At 54.7% G+C, this 9,998-nt stretch overlaps 1 protein-coding gene across 1 annotated transcript; it reads right to left on the bottom strand.

The window, feature by feature from the left end:
• Window positions 1-6,562: 6,562 nt before the first annotated feature.
• Window positions 6,563-7,308, bottom strand: PYY (peptide YY). Its single transcript, XM_019939470.2, has 3 exons — window positions 7,121-7,308; window positions 6,951-7,031; window positions 6,563-6,800 (listed from the first exon to the last, which is right to left on the bottom strand). Exons 1-3 carry the CDS (start codon window positions 7,306-7,308, stop codon window positions 6,776-6,778), a joined length of 294 nt encoding a protein of 97 aa, XP_019795029.2. The 3' UTR covers window positions 6,563-6,775.
• Window positions 7,309-9,998: the final 2,690 nt, after the last annotated feature.

A 9,998-nucleotide genomic window follows, 5' to 3' on the forward strand; every position in this document is an offset into this window, starting at 1 on the left:
AGGATAACTGGCAGGTTCTGATTACAGGCCTGGGAACAGCTCCACCTGCCTCCCAAGGATTAACCCAAATCCTCAAACAGATTCCCTCAGGGCAGAAGATGGAGGCTGTGGCTCAGAGACTCCAGGGACGAAGACTGGAGACTCAGGACTTCCTTTCCAGTCTGTGATTAGAACAAGATGGGAACGGGGGAGATGCTTCAGGTAACCAGGGAATGTGGAAAGGAGTGGGGACCCAGGCAGGGAGAAACCCTCTCCCTGGCTGGTGTATAGGATGCAGAATGAGAACTGATGTGCCCCGGGGGGAGGGGGGTGCCAATATCTAGTAGCCGTTTCCCAGCTCCCCCATTCCAGGGAAGTGATAAAAACCAGCATCATTTGGAAAGCCTTGAATTTTCCAAAGTGTTCCCAGCTCAGTCACCTCAGTGAGTTCCTTCAACAACCCATTTTACAGATTCAGAAACTAAGTCTCAGAGACATTAAGTAACTAGCCTCAGGCCACATAACTAGTCAGTGGGAGATACAGGGTTTGAAACAAAGTCTAACTCCAAAATCTGGACTCTTCTAAGTAAGGCTGTTAAAATATTGCTATAATTTCCTGATTTTTGGCTGAGAAACATGAGGCTCACAGAGGCGAAGACACTAGCCCAAGATCACACAGTTGTCCAGGACTCAAGTTCTGGCTTAGATTCCCAACCCCACCAGTACCAGCAGCCCCACCCCCACCCCACCCCCAGGAACCTCTGAGTCTCCCCTACTCAGCGTCCCTTCCCCAGCCCCCTGCCCCCTCCCCAGCTCAGGCCAAAGAGCACAAGTGACTGTCTGAATAACTCAAAGAAGCCTGAGTAGGGGGCAAAGGACTTTTCACCCCTGAGGTTCTGCTGTCCCAGATCAGGACACCAAAAGAGTGTGTCAGGAGAGGATTTGGTTGTGGGGTGGGGGGGGCGGGGGGGGGGGTAAGGACTGGAGGTGATGCTGCAGGGACCTGAGCTTTGCTTTTCCTCAAGATAATGAGGATTAAGGAAGCCTCAGGAAACACCACTGTTCTGTCTTGTTCCTCTCAGTTCTGACTTCTGGCAACAAGAAGAACAATAATGCTTCACCCAACAACAACTTACATTCTGCAAAGCAAATATGGAGGTCGTTCGCTCTCCGCTAGCCCTGGCCCTTCTCTGGCCTCGGGATCCCACTTGGTAAAACAAGGGTGAATTAGTGGCTGGTCCCAGGAGGGCCTCTGGTGAAGCCAGCAGAGGCTGCAGGATGCCACCAGGGGGCGCCAGGCTCCAACCCTAGTTCAACAGGTCTGGTCTCCCACAGGACTGTAGTGCTGTGGGACGGTTCTGGCCACCACCCCGGTCAGCTCCCAACCCCTGCAGACAGATGGTAGACCTGGGGATTGACTCAAGTGCTGGGGCCATCTATAGTTTGGGCCTGTCACAGAGGGGACATAGCTTTGTCCTAGCTTTGTCAGTGCCTAAGAAATGACAGTTACTCTACAATGTCAGCTGAACCTACGGCTTTCATTTTTCGCCTTTGCAAACAAGTGATTCCTCTTCTGGGTCCTCTCAGGGATGTTGTGACAACTGAGGAGGAAGGGTAGTGGACGTGCTTTCTAAACCGTATGGCCGTGTCCAGACGGGCGATGCTTCTCACTCACCTTCGTATATTCCCAGGGCTTGCCATGGAGCCCTGCTTGGAGAAGCACTAAGGACTTACCTGCAGACAGAGTAAGTGCAGGCGGAAGTGATCTCTCTCCCCCTGCCAAACCTCATGCCTCCGGGACGGGGACGATGGCCACTGGGCAGCGTTGGGGATGGCGTAAGAGCTCAATGAGACGAAGAGAGGAAAACCCCAGAAACACCTGGGGTCACTAGGTGAAGATGAGTGGACAGTAGCAAGGGGCACAGGGGTCCCCACATATGGGACTGCAAGAGCAGGAACTGGACCAGCTTTGCACCCTCCATACCCACCCCCTACAACAAGAGCTCCTCCAGAGCAGCCTGGGCCAACTCTTAGGCCAATGTCTTATTCCCACACTGGATGGCAGCAGGAGAGGTGGGGACAGCTAAGCTGTGGCCACCCCCAGATACCAGGAACCCAGGGGGTCCCCCATTCCCTGGGGAAACCCCTTGGGCTGAGGATTCTCACACACACCTTGGGCCCCTATCCCACCCCCTTAGGACCAACTCAGGCCCAACTAAGGGCTCAGGTCACTAATTTGGAACCCGGGCTCTGTCCCCACTTCCCTCCGCCCTGGAGACTCCATCTGCCTCCAGGGTCCCCTGCAGGCTCAGGAGTGCTCAGTAGCTCTCCCTGCCCCCAGTGCCTGCGAAAGCAAATCCTATCATTGTCAGCTGGAATTTTTCCTGAAGAGGAAGGCTTCTCTCTTGCTAAGAGAAAGGCTAAACCAATCGATATAATACAGTGTTGGGGGAGAGGGATGGATGAATGGGGAGGAAAGAAAAACGTAGGGGCTGGCTGTGGAAGGAGGGGAGTTTTTCCTTTGGGGTGGAAGGGAGCGATGCCAGAGCAGTTTTGAGATGGGTTAGGAGTGAGCAGGAGAAGAAAGGAAAAGAAGGGGGATACTCAAGCATGTGCCAGGCTATGCCGAGCTGACCTGTAGATTCAGCTCTCCTACTCACCAGTTCTGCCATTCATTAGCTGTGTGACCTTTAGCAACTTACCTCACCTCTCTGAGCCTTAAAGAAGGAACTATTATTATTATTTAAGGTGTAAGGATCCCTGTTTAACCAGTGAAGGAATAAATGCAGTGAAATGAAATGACTAGGCCAGTCACACAGCCAATGAATGGCAGAGATGGGACTCAAATCCAGATCTTTTTTTTTTTTTTCACATCCAGATCTTTTGTCCCTGAGGCTATTGCACCAACCGTGGGGTCCCTGCCCTTGAAGAACTCCTGGTGTGAGAGCTCAGATTCGGGCTACAGATATACTCAGGGCAGACCAGGAAGGTTCCGAAGGAAATGAGGCTTGAGGTGGATGTGAGGAATGGTGAGGGGTGAGGGGATGCTATTTCACAGAAGCAGGGAGGTGGCAGCAGGACTGAGCGGCTCAGGGGCGCACATCAAGGAATCGTGGGAGATGCCACCAGAGGAGAAAGGGTGTGTATCGTATCGGGAGTTTTGCATTTCTGGCAGAAGCATTTAGATTTAACAGTTAGTGGAATCAGAACAGGCACAGGGTGGGCTCTCTTACCTCTGTCCCTAACTCTATGGCCTCCTGTAAGTCTTTCCCCTTCTCTGGGCCTCGAAATTTCCATCTGCTCAATAAAGAGATAAGATCAAATGATTTCTAGATGATGTTCAAAGGAGATGGTGTTTGTAGCAGATTAGGCTAGCTGCCCCAATATCCACTCTCTCCTCCCTCCATCATAAAAGAGTTTAAAGCGGGTACATGGCCATTCAGCAGAAGACATCTCCTGGGCTGTTCTTGCAGTGAGGTAGGGCCATGTGACTAAGTTTTAAGCAATGAGATGAGAATTTGAGTGACTTGTGCCATTCTGTTTTTACCAGTGGATGTATCCCCCTGTGGCAAACGGCACCAACAGTGACCACAAAAATACTTCCTATCCCACAAGTAGTTCTATGATGAGGTCTAAGTCCCCTCTTTTTGAATGCAGGTAAACCTGTGACCGCTTGGACCAGTAGAGTATAGTGGAAAATGCTATTTGACTTCTGAGGCCAGGTCATAAAAGGCAATTGTTACGAGTTAAATTGTGGTCTGCTACCCCCCTTCCAATTCATATGTTGAAATCCTAACTTCCACTACCTCAGAATGTGACCTTATTTGGAAATAGTGTCATTGCAGATGTAATTAATTAAGATGAGGTCATACTGGAGTAGGGCAGGCCCCTAATCTAACATGACTATCGTTATTATAAAAAGGGAAAGGGGACACGGGTTCGTGCCCCGGTCCGGGAGGATCCCACATGCCCCGGAGCGGCTGGGCCTATGAGCCATGGCCGCTGAGCCTGCGCGTCCGGAGCCTGTGCTCCGCAACGGGAGAGGCCACAGCAGTGAGAGGCCCACGTACAGCAGAAAAAAAAAAAGGGAAATTTAGACACAGAAGCGGACACACATAGAGGGAAAATGACGTGAAGAGGCACAGAGTGAAGACACCCATCTAGAAACCAAAGAGAGAGGCCTGGAACAGATCCTTCCCTCACAGCCCTCAGAAGGAACCAACCCTGCCAAACACCTTGATCTGGCCTCCAGAACTGTTGTTAAACCACCCAGTTTGTGGCACTTTGTTACAGCAGCCTTAGCAAACTAATACAGCCATGCAGCCGCCTTCTGGTTCTCTTGGAGCATTCATTCTGGGGGAAACCAGCTACCGTGTAAGTCCAGCTACCCCAAGACATGATGCTGGAGAGCCCACATGTAGGTGCCGGGCTGGGATCACAGACGACAGCCAGCAGCACCTGCCAGACCCAGCCAACCTCTGACAGCCACTGCATGAGAGGCTCCAAGGGACAACTGCCTAGTCAAGCCCTTCCCAGTCCTGACACACAAAATCATGAGTAAATACAGCGGTTATTTAAGCCCCTAAGTTATAGGATAACTTGTTACACAGCGTAGTAACGAGCGCACCTCCTCTTTCTCCTTCCCTCCCTTCCCAGTGGCTAGAACATGGATGTGGTGATGGTGGGCCATCGTCAGTCGTGTAGATGAGGGTGTGGGGAAGCCTCAGAATAGAAACCTGGGATGTTGGATGCCCCCATGGAGCAGAGATGCCGACTCCCCAGATGCCACTCGTATTTTATGTAGGAGAAAAATAAACTCCTTTCTTGTTTAAGCCATTTTTAATTCTGTCTCTATTTTAAAAGCCACATCAATACCCTGGCAATATAATGTATGTAAAACAAACAGCTCAGTGTCTAGCACATAAATAAGCGCTTTTTTTTTTTTTTTTTGGCCACCTGCGCAGCTTGCGGGATCTTAGTTCCGTGACCAGGGATCGAACCTGGGCCCCTGCAGTGAAGGCACCAAGTCCTAACCACTGGACCACCAGGGAATTCCCAGTAAGCACTTAAAAAAAAAAAAAGTAGCTATTTATATTGTCGTCATTAATGTTACATCTAAGGTTCCCTCCAGCTCCAACACTGGTTGGGTTTGATGAGCAGTGGATTAACCACCTCTCAACACTCCCCCCAGTGGACGTGAGGCAAACCCACGTCACTGATGTTGAACCAGACACGTCAAACTGGGCAAAAATTGTCCGTGGTCATATAATTTATACCAGGGTTCTCTTCTATTAGCCTCAAACTGACCACGGCTCTCCCAAGCAGACCAACACACAGGGGACCATGGACGCCAACACAGATTCACATCCTCCCACTTCTCCAACCACAAAATGAACCAAAGCTTGTGGCAGCCATTGCGTGCTCCCATCCCACCTGTCCTGGGGCACGGGGTGGGAGGGGGAAGGGATAGAGTAGAGGAGAGAAGACGGGGGAATTGTGATGGGAAGTGGGTCTCAGATAACGGCAATACTGTAGGGAGAGGAAACCAGAGAAATGAACTAACTCCACCCCCCAAGCAATCATGAAAGGCTTCTGGGATGAGGTGGCCACTACCCTGAAGCTGATCTCCAGACTGAAGAGAGGGAAAGGGATCTACAGGCAGGGGGAGTGGCCTGGGCAAGGGCTTAGAGCATTAGAGTCCACACAGCCTGTGACCTGACCAGGCCCTGGACCCGCTTTCATCTCACCCTTCTGCCCTATCTTCAGGGAGGCCGGAGGGCAGCTCAGGGGAGGGTAGGTGTTAGAGCCCCAGGGACTCCAAGCAGTCCCAAGCCCCAGGGACTGCTCAGGTTGTGTCTGAGCAGGGGCCTCTTCATGGCCTTGTCACAAGGAGGGCATGCTTAGTGACTTATCTACTGGGTGTAAATTCAGAAAGGGGAGGGCGGCTGCTGAGAGAAAGGGCAGCCTCCACACTCCCATCGCTCCACCTGCCCAGGGAACGGAGGTGTTAGAAATGACCCCTTCCCCCAGCACACACACCCACCTCACCCCCCAAATAACTCTCCCTCCACAGCCCCATCTTGGGTCCCATCTCCACCCCCAGCCACTACAGCCGGGGGGGTTAGTAATACACCTCCTCGGGGTAACCGGGGTGTTGGTGTCAAGCCCACGCTCCCAACCACCTTCATCTTTGGGGGATGGGGGCACCTTTGTCTCCACCTGCTCTGCTGGGCTGCCTAGCATGCTCCTTTCCACACTCTTCACCCTTCAGCAACAATTCTTGCTGCTCCTCTCTACCCCCTTTGAAGAACTTCCAACCTGTCCCCACCCCACCGGACTAGAGAGTTCCAGAGGACCCTAGTCTGGATGCTATCCACCCCCCGCGCCGAGTGGCAGCGTTTTCTCTAAGCTCGGATCAGAGAGAGCCCCACCACCACTCCACCCCAGCCCTGGCCTGGGGCGCCTTTTGTCTCACGTGCCGTCTTCTATCCTCGCAGCTCTCTCGTCTCCACCCTCCACTCCCACCTGGATGCCACCTCCACGAAGGAGAAGGGAAAGGAAATAGAAACGCACGCTTTGCACGTCAGTGAAATTTGCTCTTTATTTAGGGACCAAGGAAGGACCACACACAGCCCTCCAGCCCAGGGGCGGGGGTACCGAGAAGTGGAATGAGGACCCCACCCCGAACCCTCCCCAGACGCAGCAAGCGGGAGAGGAATCCAGGTTCCGGGGTCAGGAGCAAACATGCAAATGAGGTTGGTGAATCAGCGTGTCTCTCAGGAGGCCTTGGGGGTCTTCACCACAGGTAGGCGCCTTCTGGCCTGTAGGAGGGAAAGGAAAAAGAATCACACGGAGCCCGGCGTCGGATCCGGGGAGGCGAGACTTGGGGAAAGTACTAGGTGGCGGTGCCAGGGTGGCAGGAGGACCAGGCCACGCTCCAGGAGACAGGGCGTGTGGTGGGGCGCTTGTACCGCGACTTGACGGGCCGGTCCTCGGGATCGGGGAAGAGCAGTTTGGAGAGGAGGGCTTCCGAGACGTCACGTTTCCCGTACCTGCGGGGCGGGGCCAGAGGTGGGCGGGGTCAGGCCCGGCCGCGCCCCTAGTGGCGACCCCGCCCCGCCCACCCCGCGCACGAGCTCACCTCTGCCGAGTGACCAGGTTGAGGAAGTGGCGCAGAGAGAGGTAGTAGCGTTTCAGCTCCTCTGGCGAGGCGTGTGCGCCGGGAGCCTCGGGTTTGGCGGGGTAGGCGTCGACCAGCGCCCCCAGGCAGAAGAGCAGGGCCAGCAGCACTGTGGCCATGGCGGGCCACGGCCTGCGCACCGTCACCATCTGGAGAAGGGGCACTGGAGTCAGCCCGAGCCTCTACCCCTGAGGCAGGAGGCTGAGGCTGCCGTGGGGCCCACGCTCCAGCGGCCTGTCTGGGGCTGGTACCCGACCAAGGGTCAGCCACCTGCTCGCTGTGTGTTCTCAGGCACTGCACCGTCTCTGGCCTCAGTCTCCTCATCTGTCAGAGGGGCATAAGCCCTGCCTGCCTCCACCCGTGTTACCCAGAGGAGTAGATGGAAGAAGAAGGCTATGCTGGCAATGGGGGCTTCCCCGCCTCTCTCCTTCCCACGTCGGCTGGCCCCCTTCCAATCCAGCTTCCCGCCACTCAGTCCCAGTTTCCCCCATCCTAGCCTCAGTTTCCCCACCAGATAGCCTGGGATCCCCAGCACCAGACCGTTCCTGGGTCCAAGGCCACTCACAGCGACAGCTCCAGAGGCGGAGATGATCAGGAGATGGAAGGCGAGAGGAGTCCCAAGGGCTGGGCTGCTGCAGGTCAGGCTGTGGCCTACTCAGCTCAGGGCTTTCCCTCCGGGGCTTATATCCAGGCCTGAAAAGGGAGGGGGAGCTGGAGGGGGGAGGGCTCTTCTTCCTTCCTCCCTCCACCCCAGGCCAGATCGCTGAGCTTACACCCAGACAGTGCGTGATGTCTCCACCTCCAAGGAACCGGGGAGGGGGGGAGCTCCCACACTCGGACTCAAGGTACCTCTGGATAGGGTGCCTAGCCGGAGCCCCATCTTCACCCTACAGCCCCCCAACAGCAGGTCTAGCCTTCGGAGGAAGTGAAGCATTTGGATCTAGGTTCCTGGGATGACCCCCTAGGATCAGGGCTGAGATTCCATCTTTCCTAGCCTGTCCACAGGTGGGGGTGGGGGCTCGGGGGGAAGGGGAGCAGGAAGCCAAACCCACTTTTTCCAGCCTGCGGGACCTGTGACCACTCCTTCCAAAAGCCAGCCTTTTCAACCCCTGCTCTGTAATATGTTGGAGGAGAGCCAAGGAGTGACAGGACCTGTGGGGAAAACTCTCTACTGGAGGCAAGGATGGGAGCTATGACCTTGGCTCTTGACCTCCTGTTTATGATGTTCTGGAGGAGAGGCCTCTCTGGACACCCCACTGTGTCTCCTCTCTGTTAAAGAGTTGGTGAGGGCTTCCCTGGTGGCGCAGTGGTTAAGAATCCGCCTGCCAGTTCAGGGGACACGGGTTCGAGCCCTGGTCCGGGAAGATCCCACATGCCACAGAGCAACTAAGCCCGTGCACCACAACTACTGAGCCTGTGCTCTAGAGCCCGCGAGCCACAACTACTGAGCCCTAGTGCCACAACTACTGAAGCCCGTGCGCCTAGAGCCCGTGCTCTGCAACAAGAGAAGCCACCCAATGAGAAGCCCACGCACCACAATGAAGAGTAGCCCCCGCTCGCCGCAACTAGAGAAAAGCCCGCACGCGGCAGAGAGACCCAACGCAGCCAAAAATAAAAATAAATTAATTAAAATAAAAAAAAAGAGTTGGGGAGAGGGGCGGGAGGAGGCAAAAGGCAGTCCCCTCCCCAGAAGCAGCTGAGTCAGCCACCTGTGCACCCAGCCTGACACATACAGACTCAGGTCCAGCAGGCCTGGCATAGCGATCCCTTGCAAGACAGTGTGCCCCCGTCTCCATCCAGGTATCACTCAGGGCACTGGTGTCTTATGGGACTGAGTGATGCCAGGGCTGCCCAAGAACATGCCACCATCCCCAGCCCATTGCAATCTCCACTGGGCTCAGGGGCAAATATCTTCAGCCAGGGCCTTTGATGGAAACCGGAAAGGACTCCTGTTTATTAAGCACCTACTGTGTACTGGGCAGTACATGATTCAGGCCCCAAGACACAATGAGCTTAGTTTCTCCCCCATTTTACAGATGAGGAAACTAAGGCTCTAGGAGATAAGGAAACAAGAGCCAAGGTCACCCAGGATTCAACTAAGACAAAAGGGCTGAGGCAGACCCCAGGAAGAATCCCACTCAATCATGGTGGACAGAAAGGCTTACTACCTAGGATAACCATGGGGTTTAGGAGTCAGGCATGGGAGCCGGGGGAGGGAAGCTAAGTATAGGGTCTGCCAACCCCATCAGACCCCCCAGCAGAAAAAGAGAGGGCTACTGGGGAGTCTTCCCATAAAGCCATTTCCAGCTCCCTTTCCCTGGCCTGGATGGATCCTCCAGTGCTTCCAGGCATCCCATCAGCCCACACAAGCGGGAGGGGGCTGTCCAGGCCCCTAGTTCAGGGCCAGCCCCGCCACCCTCCAGGACAGATGGCCGTGGGTGTTGTTTTTAGAGTTCTCTCTGGAGGTGGCGAGTCCAGGGCTCTCTCAATTACCTTTTTATGGGTTCAGTCACCTGCACTCTCCGGAAATGACTGCTTATCAGTCACTTGGGCCCTTTCTTGGTCCACATCCCAAGAAAGGCCAGGTCGGTGTGCCGAGCATGGAGATGGAATAAGACACCAGGACGAGGGGACGTGGACCCCATCCTCAGAGAACAGAGGGGCTCTCATCTGAGGGGCAAGGCACAACCCTGTTCTCCAGGAACCCCAGGCCACATCCCTGGGGACTCCCAGTCTGTGGTGAGAGGAGCCCCAATCTGAAAGAGGAGGCACCATCCTTGTAGAGCCCCTGTCTGAGGAGTTCCAAGAACATAGTGACAGAGAAATACAGGGGAACAAG

Source organism: Tursiops truncatus, chromosome 20, assembly GCF_011762595.2.
Source record: "Tursiops truncatus isolate mTurTru1 chromosome 20, mTurTru1.mat.Y, whole genome shotgun sequence".
Taxonomy (NCBI): Eukaryota; Metazoa; Chordata; class Mammalia; order Artiodactyla; family Delphinidae; genus Tursiops; species Tursiops truncatus.